Source organism: Mauremys mutica, chromosome 9, assembly GCF_020497125.1.
Source record: "Mauremys mutica isolate MM-2020 ecotype Southern chromosome 9, ASM2049712v1, whole genome shotgun sequence".
NCBI lineage: Eukaryota > Metazoa > Chordata > Testudines > Geoemydidae > Mauremys > Mauremys mutica.
Window position 1 is genome coordinate 81,762,118 of NC_059080.1, and position 16,907 is coordinate 81,779,024.

The 16,907-nt window shown below is 43.6% G+C and overlaps 1 protein-coding gene across 6 annotated transcripts in view; it reads right to left on the reverse strand.

Annotated features, from left to right (window-relative positions):
• Nucleotides 1–16,907, reverse strand: part of VEPH1 (ventricular zone expressed PH domain containing 1) — a 189,783-nt gene that overhangs the window by 83,556 nt on the left and 89,320 nt on the right. For all 6 annotated transcript variants that reach the window (XM_045029716.1, XM_045029712.1, XM_045029713.1 and 3 more), the window contains one exon: nucleotides 6,421–6,641. In XM_045029716.1, coding sequence (XP_044885651.1) covers nucleotides 6,421–6,641 — 221 coding nt within the window. The remainder of the gene's footprint in view (nucleotides 1–6,420; nucleotides 6,642–16,907) is intronic.

Consider the following 16,907-nt stretch of genomic DNA (forward strand, 5'->3'; position numbering starts at 1 on the left):
GGCATGTGAATTGTAAATGACACCATATGCCAGACTTTGCTTCTCCTATTAAAAGAAGAAATAATTTCATCCAGCCACGATATAAAAATAAACAACAAAGAGCAGTCTGGCTTGCATGCTTACTTTGTTGTTCCCAGGAATGGTGGTTGGGAAGCTTCATTAGATCCTGTATTTTTTTTTTAAAATTGAGCATGACAGACTTCTAAGTTGGATCAGCAGACATTAACATTCTACGTTCACTTTTAAAAGTTATCTCTGGGGGGAATGACTTGACTCTTTGTGATAGTAGGTGGCAATGCTAATAGACCATCACATGATTTTAATGATACTCTCCATCAAATGCATGTAAAATTCTCCATGTCAAATGATTTCAAGACCACAATTACTTAGAAGAAATCAGTTTTTCCTCATGGAAACATACAATTCCAAAAGGAATGGGTTATTGTTCACGCACACAGATGAAAAATCTATTTTTCTTTCACAGCACAAATACGCTGAATTGTTACTCTTGTTTAAGAAAAACTTTCTGCAATTAAGTAGTTACAGTAGCTCTGGAGCTACTGGGTATATTTCCATGTTCAGGGCCTGATTCTGATCTCACTTACACTAGTACAAATCAATGGTAAATCCAGTGAAGTCAGTGGAGTTATACTGTGTAAAGTACTTTAACTCCGTTCCTAATTTTTGGTCTACGTTTCTTCTTGCCCCTCATCTATCTGATGTTGTCCTTGGCTAAGCCTCTGAAATATAAAACCAGGGAATAACGTAAGATTTTTAAAGTTCTGCATTCGATTAAGATCTTTGTTTTATTCTATGATCTCTTACAGCTATGTTTTTAAAGGGGTGTCAACTCAGCCTCCAATTTGACATCTACAATTGTGTAAGGCATAGCACAAAGAACTCCAGGTGCATATGGCAATGTTTACGGCCTGATCCACAGCCCAGTGAAGTCAAGAGGACTTCAATGGAAAGTGGACCAATCCCTGGGACTGCTAATTGTGACTGAGTGTGCATGCAGTCAAGGAGCTAGTTGTTTACATACTTTCAGAAACAGAAGTTCTTTTATTCTAAAATGAGGCCCTTGCTGAGCATTTACACAGTGCAGCCTGATTGTTTATTATCCTTTTATTTCTTCATTTATTATTATCCTATTCCTTTATTGTTATTTATTCTCTACGTTGTGGACTGAAGGCCAAATTCTGCCCTAAATTGAAAAGGATTAAATCCTCAGCAACTCCACTGCAGCCCTATGGCAACTTCGTGATTTGCCCTGGATTTGCATTGGTGTAACATAGTGTTTGGCCCTGAGTGCAAATGGTCACTTTTGAAATGTTAAAACTTTCTTTTTTCAATTGTTTATATGCTCCGGTGAGGGTCAAACACACATACACAAGCAAATATTAGAAAAGCAATATATGTCTCTCTCTCGCTCTCTCTTGCATGCTCTCCACAGGGGTTTCTTCTCCTCAGCAAAGGGAGTTCTTTCAATTTAGAATTTTGTGGGAAAAGATTGGAAAATATTTCATTGAAATTTTAATGAAAAATGTCTCCTGCTTTTCAACCAGTTGTACCAGACATGGGATAGAATAGAGTAGAGTAGAGTAGGGATATCATAACATTTCAGTGAGTGGAATACCTTTGAGCCTTCCTGTTATTACTAACATATCAAGTGAACAAGCATGGTCTAGATCAATAATTATTAAACTCTGCTATCAGACTGTTTGTGAAGCCTCCCCTCCTTCTACTGCTTCATTATAATTCCCATAATAAAAATGACAACTGGCATTATCATTCCCCTTTAGTTACTCTTGGACTAGTTTCCAACATGTGCATGTTACCTCACATGGACTTACTTTCTATTTCTAGTTATATTCTCTAGTGGCTTTAATAAACTTTTTACAAGAGCGAGCACCAAGACTTTTAAAGGTGTTTAGGTGTTGCTAAACTCAGCACTGCAATGCCCGAGGATCCTAAAACTCATTTTCAAAAGCGATTTAGGCACTTAGGAGCCTACATCCCATCAATGTCAATGAGATTTAGGCTCCTAAGTGACTAAATCACTTTTGAAAATGAGTTTTAGGATCCTCAATCAGTTAGGCATTGCAACACTGAGCACAGCAGCAACCCCTAAATACCTTTACAAATCTGGGCCTCAGATCTATTTTTTGACCAAGCATTTTCTCACCAGGTGAGTTGTATACATTTCTCACAGCTTTCCTTAAAAATGATTCAGTTCCACAGGGGTCCTCTCTTTTTTACTATTTAGCTCTCTCCAGAATGTCAATTAATTGTCTCTTGAATGACCCCAACATTTTGGCTTCCACTCATTATCATGCCTCCAAGGCCATTCCTCACATTTATGAGCTTGATGACATCTGTGTTGAATTTTATCATAGAAGTAGTTTCCCTTTCTGTCCTCTTGACCTGTCACATACCAAATAATGGTATTTATACAGCTCTCAGTAAAAATAGCAACTAGTGTATCTTCGCTGTAAACTACACTAAATATCATTTGAACTATCCACTGTGGGACAAATATTGGAACTCTCAAAGTACTTTGTTACGAGGTGCATTAGAAAGAGGTTGGTAGTGCTGGTGGTGGAGGGTTAGTGAAACTTATTTGAAAATACTTTCTCCCTATTTATTTTGTCCATTTGGCAAATACTAACTTGTGGGGAAAGAGGCAATTTCAGTAACTGTTCCTGTAGGCTTTTCTGGTTATCTTTTGGACTAAACTCAGTTGATAAAACATACCACCTCACTTTTAACCTGAACTTTTAGTTAAATGAAGCTTGGTTACATTCTCTGGCAGGGCCAGATTAAGGCATAGGCACTTAAGATTTGCACCTAGACCCTCAGCTCCTGGAGTCATGTGATTACATCAGACACTTAGCTTTCTTTATTTTTTTTTAAAATGTAGTCTTCATGATTACTAAGGACAACTTGAAAATGTAACGCAAGTGTCACAAATACAGTGATGTCTGCCTCAGTCTGAAACAATTGCTCTAAGAGGTGGGAACTGCCCCATGCATCTCAATGGGATATTTATTCTAAGACCCTCTACTCTGGGGTAACCTGACAACACCATGCAAGCAGAGGGCTCTGTGGGGCAGGAAGTCAAGGGGCCCCCAAACCCAAGCAAATATAGCTAAACTGCTGGGGTAAATACTAGAAGAACCCCTTGTTGCCACCACCATCTCTTTAAGGAAAAGAATGAACTTTTGTTGCCACTCCTGGTGTGTGTGTGGGGGGGGGACGACGAGGTTGCCCCACACCAGTCTCTCAGTCTGTTTGGAGACAAGAGAGCTCCCTGCCACCACCTCTTTGAATGAGGGCAGGGCTAAGACACAGAGCTCTGTGCCATGTCTGTGCCTCTGGCCCCAGTTTACCTGGGATTGCACTGTCCCTCTTCACAGTGTTCCGGGTTCCCCAACTCCAGTAGATCAATAAGAAGCTATAAGCAACTTCTCCATAGCTAACCAGCAGGCTTCATAGGCCCTGCTCCAGTTCTCCAAAGTCAGCTGGCTTCAAAGGCTGTTCTCTGAGCCCCCAGAACCAGAGCATAGTGAAAATAAGGCCAACTGGCTTCGGAGACTGGCTCGATTTAAAGAGTCTGTGCCACATTCACCCTGCCCTGTCCCTGGAGGATTCCAGCCAGCAGGTCATGAAGAAACAGAGCACTAATGGTTATTCATTACTGTGTTCTAGGTTTGGGGGACTCAAAGAACAGACTTAGGATTTAGGGGTGAAATCCTGGCTCCACTGAAGTCATTGGCAAACCCCCCATTGATTTCAGTGGAGGTAGGATTTCACCCCTAGATGTCAGGAGTGAGATCCCTTAAAATCAAGAGAGGTGATGAGCAGGTTTGAGGATTGCACATGAAGTTGAGGGGACCCAGAGCACAGACTTCAGAACCTGCTGGGCAGCTCCCCCCATGTTCTGGAGGCTTGAAACCTCCCAGCAGTCAGGTCTGCCCCCTAGTGCTTTTGTAGTGTTATTGTAGCTATGTTTGTTCCGTTTAAACCCAAGAAGACAAAAAAAATCCAGTTCTTTAACTTTGGGAGGGAACCTGACCAGAAGATTGGTCAGTAATGCTGTTGGAAGCATATGGTAAGAATTTTACCTTAAACCAAGCTTAGTTTGTAAAGTTTTAGAGTAGGAGGAATTTATCTTTATTTTTCTTATAACCATTTCTGACTTTAATGCCTTAATACTTGTACTCACTTAAAACCTATTTCTTTGTAATTAAATAAACCTTTTTTTGTTCCGTAATCAAAATTAATCCAGTGTTGTGAACTGTGTGAGTAACTCCATTTAAGATGGCAAATTGTTGTAAATTATTCCCTTACGGGGGCAATGGACCTTTGTTATCTGAACTGTCCAGGAGAGGGTTGGACAGTGTAATACAGAATACACATTTCTGGAGGGAAAATCTGTGTCTGGGAGTGGGTTGGGGTTACCCTGCATGTGGTAACTGAGGTTGGTAGAAGCCAGAGTGTGACTAGAGCAGGGATGGGCAAACTATGGCCCGTGGGATTACCCCTGGTGGTGCTGCGGGCCCGGCGCTGCTCTCAGAAACAGCCCCCGGGCCGGGAGGCAAAGGGCTCCATGTGCGCACGCAGAGCCCTCTGCCCGCCCCCCCCCCCCCAGGGGCCGCAGCACTTCCTGGAGTGGCGTGGGGACAGGGCAGGCATGCAGGGAGCCTGCCCTGGCCCTGGTGTGCGCCACTGCCACCCCGGAGCCACTTTAGGTAAGTGGCACCAGGCTGGAGCTCAAACCCCTCCTGCCCCCGCCCCCCAACTTCCTGCCCTAAGCCCTCTGCCTGTACCTTGCACCCCTCCTGCACCCAACTCCCTGCCCTGAGCCCCTTTCTGCACTCCTGTGCATTCCAACCACCTGCCCTGAGCTCCCTGCTGCACCCTACACCCTGTGCACCCCAACTCCCTGCCCTGAGCCCCATCCTGCACTCTGTACCCCTCCTGTACCCCAATCCCCTTCCCTGAGCCCCCTCTTACACTCTGCACCCCTTCTCTGCCCCAATCCCTTGTCCTGAGCCCCTTCCTCCACATCCCGCACTCCACCCGCCCTGCCCCGGCCCTGCATACAATTTCCTCACCCAGATGTGGCCCTCGCCCCAAAAAGTTTGCCCACCCCTGGACTAGAGCATGCTGGCAAGCTACAGCTATACACAGACACTCAGAGTGTGATGGAAGGCTGTTTGTGAGCAGCCCAGGTGGGAGCTACAGCAGCAAGGCATTGTAAGGCACTCAAGGTTTAGGGTAGGGGTTACACAGCCCCTCTCCGGTGTGGATTGCACTCCAAAAGGTCATAGGGAGCCAATATCTTTTACTGGACCAACTTCTGTTGGTGAAAGAGACACACTTTGGAGCTAGATTGTGACTAGCCCTGCAAGGCCTCATATTGTCCATTAGTTGCCGTGATAAGATGGGAGATGTTATGAGAGAACTCTATGTTTGTACAGAAGTGAAGAGTTACTAGCTAAGGTGCCAATAGAAGGCATTCATGAATATGTAGCATAGTTTCTGTGCTTTGTAGGACAGATCAAACTTGTTGGTGTCCACTGCAAATATCTTCCTTTGTGGCGCTCTTTACATCAGCTCTTCATATGGTGCAGGGGTCACACGCTCTCTGAATCAAGGGCTTTGAGACAAGGGCTAACAGCAATAGAGATGTATTTATTAATCAGGTGATCTTCTTAGCTACTCTCCCTAAGAAAGGGTGAGGAGGAATGAGGGAAGGGTTATGGAGTCGCCCCACCCCCGCACCAGTGAAGCTAAGATGGCGCATATCAGCCTCCCTGACTGATTTCAGCCGAGCTCTGGGAATGGAGTTACTGCTATTGCCTAGAAAAAACTAGCAATAGTTGTTTCTGATTTGATTTCTCTATGATGGAAAGGTGAGGGACAGTACTGTAGGTCATGTTTTGTGCTTTAAATCCTTCCTAGTGTCCCTTTCATCAAAGTACACAAAATGGGGAGCACTGCTCTCAGTCTGTGAGCAACAACTGAACAGAAGATGTTTAGCTGGTTTATTGTTTTTTGTTTTAACAGCTGGACATATCAAATCATGTAAAACAGTCCAACAACTGTGCAGAGCTAGTCACTGGGCCATTTAAAAAAATTGCTGGATGGATCAAATTATGTAAAATATTTTTTTTTGCTTTCACTAAGAGTTTTTGATATTAAATTGATTGATAGTCAGTTTAGAGACAGCAGCCTACAGTGACGGTAGAAGACATTTGATATACTGATTTTACTGAAGTTCCCTGCAGGTACTTGTATGTTAGCTCATTACTAATTGAGTACATTTAGCATAATTGTATACTCCTGCCACTCCTCACACCGTGACAAATGTCTCCACTTATCCAGATATAAGATTAATACAGAAACTGGTTTTACCTGCTTCCTAATGTGGTGTCATTTTCCAGTTGTCTGATAAGAAGCTTGGCTATGGCAGTGAAACTGTTACTCATACGGTAGATATCTCTGCTCTGGTTGCCCAGAATATTTGAGAAGGTGTCGGTGATGTTCTTAATCTCCAGCAGAAGAATATGGTGAAACGAGTGCTCCATGTTGGCCAGCTGATTTACCAAATAGATCAGACACATCCTGGCTCTCTCCTATCCATTAAGAGAAGATAATTCATTTTAAAATGAATGCTTTTAATATTTGTTTAAAACTAAAGCCGACTGTGTCTATGTTACTGAGAAAAGCACAAAGACAATGTTCACTGATTGTTTCCTGGATTACTAAGAAAAGGACAATTGCATCAACTGGTGACATTTTTACATACAGTTAGTTCTATTCTATATTATCTATGCTGGCCTGACACCAATACACCTGACCTACAATTTACAGCTGTAGAGAGAGACTTGAAGGACAAATTCCTGAAGGCATTGTCTTCAGAGTGGCAGCCTGGCCCAGAGGGTAGGGCATCGGAATAGGAATCAGGAGACATGGGCTCTATCGCTGACTTTGCCACTGGTCTGCTGTGTGAACTTAGGAAGATCTGTTTACCTTTCTCTCCTGTGTTTTCCCTCCCACCTGTTGTTCGTTATGCTGTAACATCTTCAGGGCAGGAATTATTTCTCATGATGGGCCTGGTTCTCATTTACACTAAAGCCTCTCTGGCAGCATAAAGGGTTGATACCTACTTTAAGGCCCCTTTACACTACCAGAGTGCTGTAAAGGGCTTTAGAGGATCAGGGCCAAAATAGACATTAACTTAGAAAATCTTCCCATAAATAACTTTAAGGAAATGCACAATTTAGGTGAAAAAGCCCTATGTGCAGTTAAACGGCTGGTAGTTCATTTGCATAACTGTAGAACAACATTTAAAATGACTGTATAAGTGCAACCAGCAGCTGAACAGCATAAAGAGCATTATCACGTTAGTTATGCATTCCCTTAAAGTTTTTCCATGTGAATGTCTGGTTTTTTTTAAAGGATTATTAAAGTGTCTCCCATCTAATTTTACTGGGCTCAGAGCTGATTGGGGCTATTGCATTTGTACACTTTAGCAGTCTCTAAACTAACCAGTCTCACCCTGTATGTGTACCGTCAATGAGTAGACACTCTTCTATCAAACACTGCTATCATCTTGCGCCTGCTCTTGCTTCCAATGAGCCAGTGTGAGTTTGGGCATTCAGTTCAGTGAGAGCAGGATCATGATCCATATACGTTAATGCTGTAGACACTGTCACAGATCCTAATATAATTCCTTGGGTAATGCAGATATTATAGTTTTCTCTTGAAGATACGCTGGGATTTCCTCCTTGCAATTGGTAATATCTCCAAGTGTAATAAAAGCTACATATATACATTTTGTTCTTATAGAAATATATGTTAGGATCTCATATATATATATATATATATAGTATCTGAAAGTGTGTGTGTGTATATCTATTTACATCAGATCCTAAAGTATATCTCCATGAGATGTTCCAAGGTTTCTCTGTTTTGTTAGGATAGCTCCATTGACTGTAATACATTCAAACTCCACATTCATCAAAACATTAGAGGACAAGTATTGAGAAAAGTGCACAGGAACCACAAATTGCAGCAGTACTAGCCAGGTCCAATGAAACAAACTCCAGGCCAGAAACTCAGTTGGTGTAAATGGGTGTAGTTCCATTGAAATCACAGTTTTCTCAGTACACTCTTTATAAGTTGTTATAAAGCCAGGAAGAAATTTTGCTTTCAGGATCTATAGTAAATAAAAATAAAAACATTGTAGCAGAATCCAAAACTTCTTTCTTTGGTTCCCCAAAATTAGCAGAACAATACTCCAAGTGTACTTCAATGTAATGACATTCTCAAGGGTCGGTCAAGGGTCGGTCCTGGGGCCAGTTTTGTTCAATATCTTCATTAATGATCTGGAGGATGGCATGGACTGCACTCTCAGCAAGTTTGCAGATGACACTAAACTGGGAGGAGTGGTAGATACGCTGGAGGGTAAGGATAGGATACAGAGGGACCTAGACAAATTAGAGGAGTGGGCCAAAAGAAACCTGATGAGGTTCAACAAGGACAACTGCAGACTCCTGCACTTAGGACGGAAGAATCCCATTCACTGTTACAGACTAGGGACCGAATGGCTAGGCAGCAGTTCTGCAGAAAAGGACCTAGGGATTACAGGAGACGAGAAGCTGGATATGAGTCAACAGTGTGTCCTTGTTGCCAAGAAGGCTAACAGCATTTTGGGCTGTATAAGTAGGGGCATTGCAAAAATGATTAGGGGGCTGGAGCACATGACTTATGAGGAGAGGCTGAGGGAATTGGGATTGTTTAGTCTGCAGAAGAGACGAATGAGGGGGGATTTGATAGCTGCTTTCAACTGCCTGAAAGGGGGTTCCGAAGAGGATGGATCTAGACTGTTCTCAGTGGTACCTGATGACAGAACAAGGAGTAATGGTCTCAAGTTGCAGTAGGGGAGGTTTAGGTTGGATATTAGGAAAAACTTTTTCACTAGGAGGGTGGTGAAGCACTGGGATTGGTTACCTGGGGAGGTGGTGGAATCTCCTTCCTTAGAGGTTTTAGGTCAGGCTTGACAAAGCCCTGTCTGGGATAATTTAGTTGGAAATTGGTCCTGCTTTGATCAGGGGGTTGGACTAGATGACCTCCTGAGGTCCATTCCAACCCTGATATTCTATGATTCTATGTCATGTCTGTTCTTGGGCTATCTAAGAAGGGAAGAAAATAATAATTTCCAATACAATTGGGACATGAAAATACTGCAGAGACTTCAGCAAAACCACTGTCGGTGAATCTATCTGTTGGAAAGCTATGGTCTGACTCAGTGCCTTTTTCTTTATGGGTCAGAGATCTTAACTTTTTGGTATATATTCACTAATTTATTTAGAAGACATTCCTCCCTTCAGGAGATAAACAAGGGCTCAATTAACATCTAACACACATTTTTTGTTTCCTAAACAATATTTGCAGCAGACATAACTGGAATGGAAGTTTCCACCATTTTCATGATATTGTGATCCAGCTGGAATGACTCCAGCAATGCTAAAATGCTGCTGTTTGCCCAGAAAGGGGTAGAACAATAAACCGTAGCTAGTAATATAATATGTAATTATTATACAAAGCAAAATTACAGTGAAAAAATTCAGCATGAAAGCAGCAATTATCTCTGCCACAATTTAGATGAAAAACTCCTCATAAAATGTATTTAGATGTAAATAACCACTGTTATTTTAAGCTTGATTATTTCGTATATTTATGTGATTTACCAAAAGCATTTGTGGCATTTTATGGTATTACATTACCTGTTATGGGGAAAGATTTAAAATAAAGAAATCAAGATCGGCAACATTTTAAAAATATTCACTGTGTGGAATCAAGCAGGATCAGGAAACTAGAAAAGAAACCCAGAGTAACTCCAGATTTACATTGGTGAGCTGAAAACAGTATTGGCTCAAAACACTCAGCATTTGTAGGATTCCTAAAATTGTCCAATTGACTATCCCGCCCAAACTGGAGATGCTTTCCTTTTGAAAAATTGCCAATTAAGGGTCAAATTCTTCCTTCAGATTCATACATGAGGCCCCCACTAAAGTCAGTAGAATCTATGTGTGTGAAAGGAGGGCAGACTTACATCTAAGGGGATGTATTAGGCTTTTCTAGCAAGATCTCTTCTCTTTAGGGGTTCTACCTAAACTATCTGGGTACTCAATACATTTTAGTACGGCACAGGAAGTTGCTTCCAGCAGTTAGAAGGCATTACATTACTTTCTATTTATCTTTACAGTCTATACCCAAAAAGGGCTAAATCCTAAAATCCTTGCCCACTCATTCAAATAAACCTCCCAGAGGAAGGAACTAGGAGTAAATAAATAACGACTTCAGGATTTGGATCAGAACAATTAATAGTAAAAATCACCTTAAGCAAGCTGCCTTAAACTCCCAATAAATGGTAAACAAATAGCAAAATGCCTACAATACCTTTGTTATTCCAATATCTCACCTATTCTCTTCAGGTGGTATTTCTGGGGATGACCCTCCTCTAAATTTAACTGGCCTATGCAAATGGCATTTCTGTAACAAAGCTCCATCTCAAGCTATTTTATATAAAAAAGATGAAAAATCACAAAAGAGCCATATTTAGAATGCGACAAAGAGTCCTGACTAACAGTTCCAGATCCAGACTAACACGGCTACCTCTCTGATACATATTTAGAATGACTCTCAGGACACACAATATTTGCATCACTAAGGTGAGCTGCAAGATAAGAAGGTGTTATCAGTACATGTATGTGGTGTGACAGACTCAGGCCAGAAGGATATGAGGGTCCTTTTGAGTACCGGGACGTGGGCGAGCGCTCGCCCACTGCTGAAAGCCCCTCCTCCAGCCTAGGGAGGGGCCACAAAACCCGGAACCCAACTGAGTTCGGGGGACAACAAAGGCAACAACAGGAACAGGCATGGGGGGGTCAAAGGGCCAAAACTAAGGATATCAGAGGGTAGTGAAAGGCAGGTAAATCAGCCTCAGAATGAGCAGGTCCCTATTCCCTGGATAGCCAAACAAGGGCTACTCCAGGCCAACCAAGACACCTGATGCCAATTTAACCAGTTCAGGTCGTTAGGCTAATACCGGCACCTGACCTCAATTAACTGACAAAGGGTCAGTTAAGGCTGTTAGGCTAATGGAGACAGCTGGAACTAATTACGGTCCCACTTATACTGCTTTAAAAGCTCTCCTTTCCAGTTCTCTTGAGAGGAACCCAAGTGAAAGGAGCTGGAGGAGAGGAAGCATTACTGAACCCTGAGATAAGGGTGAAGCTTAGAAAAGGGAACCACAGGGAAGTGGCCCAGGGAATCAAAGCAGTGTCAGTGGAGGAGGGAAGCCACCAACAGCTGCTATCATTAGGGTCCCTGGGCTGGAACCCAGAGTAGAGGGCGGGCCCGGGTTTCCCCTCCACTTCCCCCCCCCCCCAAATGATCTACAGAGATCCCTTTGAAAGGGGAAATAGACTTTGGTCCAGGCAAGAGACCAAATGGTGCCTACGGAGCTGTAAGGAGCACTAGAGACTGTGGGTATTCCACCTTCCCACCTCCCATATTGGCCTGTGATTAAAATAGCTCAATAAGCTGTAACCTTTGCTGCCATACTGGGAAAGGGAGGTCATATTGAGGGCCTTAGCGAGCTTCTGAGGCCACTGTATCCGCCAGGAAGCGCGGGACCCACCAATACAGGCTCGGAGCTTTGTCACAGTGGGTATCATAGAATCAGAGAATATCAGGGTTGGAAGGGACGTCAGGAGGTCATCTAGTCCAACCCCCTGCTCAAAGCAGGACCAGTCACTAACTAAATCATCCCAGACAGGGCTTCATCATGCCTGACCTTAAAAACCTCTAAGGAAGGAGATTCCACCACCTCCCCAGGTAACTCATTCCAATGCTTCACCACCCTCCTAGTGAAAACGTTTTTCCTAATATCCAACCTAAACCTCCCCCACTGCAACTTGAGACTGTTACTCCTTGTTCTGTCATCTGGTACCACTGAGAACAGTCTAGATCCATCCTCTTTGTAACCCCCTTTCAGGTAGTTGAAAGCAGCTATCAAATCCCCTCTCATTCTTCTCTTCTGCAAACTAAACAATCCCAGTTCCCTCAGCCTCTCCTCATAAGTCATGTGCTCCAGCCCCCCTAATCATTTTTGTTGCCCTCCGCTGGACTCTTTCCAGTTTTTCCACATCCTTCTTATAGTGTGGGGCCCAGAACTGGACACGGTACTCCAGATGAGGCCTCACCAATGTCGAATAGAGGGGAATTATCATGTCCCTCGATCTGCTGGCAATGCCCCTATTTATACAGCCCAAAATGTTGTTAGCCTTCTTGGCAACAAGGTCACACTGACTCATATCCAGCTTCTCCTCCACTGTAACCGCTAGGTCCTTTTCTGCAGAACTGCTGCCTAGCCACTCAGTGCCTAGTCTGTAGCAGTGCATGGGATTCTTCCATCCTAAGTGCAAGACTCTGCACTTGTCCTTGTTGAACCTCATCAGATTTCTTTTGGCCAAATCCTCTAATTTGTCTAGGTCCCTCTGTATCCTATCATTACCCTCCAGCGTATCTACCACTCCCCCCAGCTTAGTGTCATCAGCAAACTTGCTGAGGGTGCAGTCCACCCCATTCTCCAGATCATTAATGAAGATATTGAACAAAACCAGCCCCAGGACCGACCCTTGGGGCATGCCACTTGATACCTGCTGCCAACTAGACATGGATCACTACCTGTTGAGCCCGACGATCTAGCCAGCTTTCTATCCACCTTATAGTCCATCCATCCAGCCCATACTTCTTTAACCTGCCAGCAAGAATACTGTGGGAGACCGTATCAAATGTTTTGCTAAAGTCAAGGAATAACACGTTCACTGCTTTCCCCTCATCCACAGAGCCAGTTATCTCATCATAGAAGGCAATTAGGTTAGTCAGGCATGACTTGCCTTTGGTAAATCCATGCTGACTGTTCCTGATCACTTTCCTCTCGTCTAAGTGTTTCAGAATTGATTCCTTGAGGACCTGCTCCATGATTTTTCCAGGGACTGAGGTGAGGCTGACTGGCCTCTAGTTCCCTGGATCCTTCTTCTTCCCTTTTTTAAAGATGGGTACTACATTAGCCTTTTTCCAGTCATCCAGGACCTCCCCCGATTGCCTTGAGTTTTCAAAGATAATGGCCAATGGATCTGCAATCACATCCACTAACTACTTTAGCACCCTCGGATGCAGAGCATCCGGCCCCATGGACTTGTGCACGTCCAGCTTTTCTAAATAGTCCTGAACCACTTCTTTGTCCACAGAGGGCTGGTCACCTCTCCCCATGCTGTGCTGCCCAGTGCAGTAGTCTGGACTGACCTTGTTTGTGAAGACAAAGGCAAAAAAAGCATTGAGTACATTAGCTTTTTCCACATCCTCTGTCACTAGGTTGCCTCCCTCATTCAGTAAGGGGCTCTCACTTTCCTTGACCTTCTTCTTGTTGCTAACATACATGAAGAAACCCTTCTTGTTACTCTTAACATCTCTTGCTAGCTGCAACTCCAAGTGTGATTTGGCCTTCCTGATTTCACTCCTACATGCCTGAGCAATATTTTTATACTCCTCCCTGGTCATTTGTCCAATCTTCCACTTCTTGTAAGCTTCTTTTTTGTGTTTAAGATCAGCAAGGATTTCAGTGTTAAGCCAAGCTGGTCGCCTGCCATATTTACTATTCTTTCTACACATCGGGAGTGTTTGTTCCTGCAAACTCAATAAGGATTCTTTAAAATACAGCCTGCTCTCCTGGACTCTTTTCCCCCTCATGTTATTCTCCCAGGGGATCCTGCCCATCAGTTCCCTGAGGGAGTCAGTCTGCTTTTCTGAAGTCCAGGGTCGTATTTTGCTGCTCTCCTTTCTTCCTTGTGTCAGGATCCTGAATTCGACCATCTCATGGTCACTGCCTCCCAGGTTCCCATCCACTTTTGCTTCCCGTACTAATTTTTCCCTGTTTGTGAGCAGCAGGTCAAGAAGAGCTCTGCCCCTAGTTGGTTCCTCAGCACTTACACCAGAAAATTGTCACCTAGACGTTCAAAAAAGTTCCTGGATTGTCTGTGCACCGCTGTATTGCTCTTCCAGCAGATATTGAGATAATTGAAGTCCCCCATGAGAACCAGGACCTGTGATCTAGTAACTTCTGTTAGTTGCCGGAAGAAAGCCTCGTCCACCTCATCCCCCTGGTCTGGTGGTCTATAGCAGACTCCCACCACGACATCACCCTTGTTGCTCACACTTCTAAACTTAATCCAGAGACTTTCAGGGTAGTACTCAACGTAGTAGCTGTTCTATTGCTTATACATCTCTGCTGCAAACCACCATCAAAATAAATTAGGCTATTTCCTTTGGTCAGCTGCTGCAATGCTTATGGCTAAACAGCTATGCTTGCACGAGATTATTACTTTTATTATTTTTCCTGGGTGCACTAATTATTCATTTTCTAAATACTTGACATCAGTTCAGCTTTTATGATGCCAGCTGTGTGTCGGCTTATTTTATCTTTAGTTGATTTGCTGCACTGTTGTAAATAACATCCAACGGTTATAAGTGAGTGGAATTTTTGAAGGATTCAAAGAAATGGTTTGGTTTGGTTTTTTTTCCAGAAAGTCTACCTACAGCTGAGAAATGGGCAGCTTCAAGGGCTCTGCAGACACCAAAATTGTGCCACTGCCTCTGCCTGCTCAATGTGGGGTGGGGGCAGAACCTCTGAAGAGAGCTAATGCACTATTTTAACAAAACCTTGGGAAGAAAACTGGAGCATGAGCTGAGGACCACCATGTTATTATGAGATACCAAAAAAGGTTCCCCTATGAACAACACAAAATACCTCCCCAAAGCTTTCAAAACCTGCTTAACCCCCTAAGAGGGACCTTGTATACAGACCCCACCCCACCCCACCCTGCATTGCATCATATTACACTGTTACTAAAATACCACTCTGGCCCACTTTTTTCCCTTTTTAAAAATCAGAGCTAAATGTCACATTTTAGGTTGCATGCACTAATTATACCAGGCAGAATTATACTATTGGGATACTGTGACTAACAGAGCCCAGAACCAAAACTTGTATATTTGTATATTGTATATTGTAATTGTATTGTATATTTGTATATTGTAATTGTATATTTTACCCCCCACTCCCAAAATTCAGGAACACCCAAACTTCCAACAACAATATGCAATGCACGGTTTGGGCAAAGACCAAGGGGTAGATTCTGTGCAGTACAGAACTTACAGGTCAGGAGGTGAAGGTAAAGGTAGCTTTAAGTCACCCTTGCAGCCTCCTGAGTCTAAGCTATTCCCACACCTGCAGGCCCCAGACATAATTTAGACAGACTTGAGGGCCTAAGTTAGAGTAACCTCCCTAGGCTGTGCCGCATCTCCATAGTGCTCTGTGCTGCAGCCTCATCTCCACCACACCTCTTCTGCCCCCAACCCCACCCTGGACGTGCTGCTTCCAAGCTGGACACACCAGCGGTTGTAGGGGAGCCCTTGAAGGACAGCCTGTAGTGATCCTCCTTTCTTCCAACACCAAGGAATTCTTCCCTGACCAGAAGCAGGGTGTGTAGGACCCCATATGCCACTCTGGTCCCTCTTCCCAGCAAAAAGTAGCCAGAGCAGGAATGAGAGTCTGACTCTAAGCATGGACAATTTCAGAACAAAAAACTGAAGCTGGATGTTTCAGAAGGTTATAAGTGTGTGTAACCAGGCGGCAGATACTGGCTAATAGTTTGGGAGCCTTAACAATGCACCATCTGGCCTGAGTACACTATAAAATACATCAGTGTCTCCTGAACCCATTGAACAATGTGGTTCAGAGAAGAGACAGTAAGTTAAGCTAAATAAGCAGGGCACACAGACAGGTCCAAAGCACATTCCTCTTCCTGTCTGTACTGTTCCTAACCCAGTTAGTCATTTGGATCTGGGTAGACAACTTCCATTACCTAGGACAGCGGTTCTCAAACTTTACCAACCCCAGGACCCCCATTCTGATTAAAAAAAATTTCCAAGATCCACGCTCAGCCTCAGGCCCTGCCCCTACTCCACCCCTTCCCCCAAGGCCCCACCCCGCCCCACCTCTGCCCAGCTTCACCCCTACTCCTCCTCTTCCCCTCCCACAAACACGCCCCATCCCTGCTCCTCCCCCTCCCTCCCAGCGCCTCCTGCATTCCGCTGAACAGCTGTTCCCCAGTGTGCAGGAGGCACTGGGAGGGAGGAGGAGGAGTTGATTAGCGGGGCCCAGTTTGAGAAACACCGACCCAGGACATTTTTTAGAAAGCAAAAAAAGGGGAGAGGAATTGCTTGACCATTTTGGAAAGTTCACCTTTGTTTGTTGCTTCTATAAATGTTTTTCAATATCTAGTGAAAGGTCTGCCAGATGTCACTGCCAGATGTCACTGGAACTGGACAAACAAGTCAAACTTATGTTATCCCTTCAAATATTCAGTGTTCATCGCTACATAGCCAGACTGTAACTAAACACTACACTAAGTCAGCATGTTACAGCTAGTTAGAAAACAAGACATATGACACAGGAAATAACTTCAGTTACTAAACACTTACAGAAGATCAGTTCAGAAGAAATATACCACAGATATATGGCCCAGGCTGAGACTGAAGAGAGTTTGGTAGCGACACCTCTAACATCAGATGAAATATACAGGAAAAAATACTCAACAAATTGTTTCTTTGCAAACTGATTTATTACTGTTTAATATTTCAGTCTCTGTATGAGATGCAAAATCCATCTAGACCATTACTCCCTGAGCGTGGATCTTGGGGGTCTGGGAAATTGGTATAAATCAACTAAAGTGCCAATGTACTGATTAAGAGGCTGTAGGAGAATG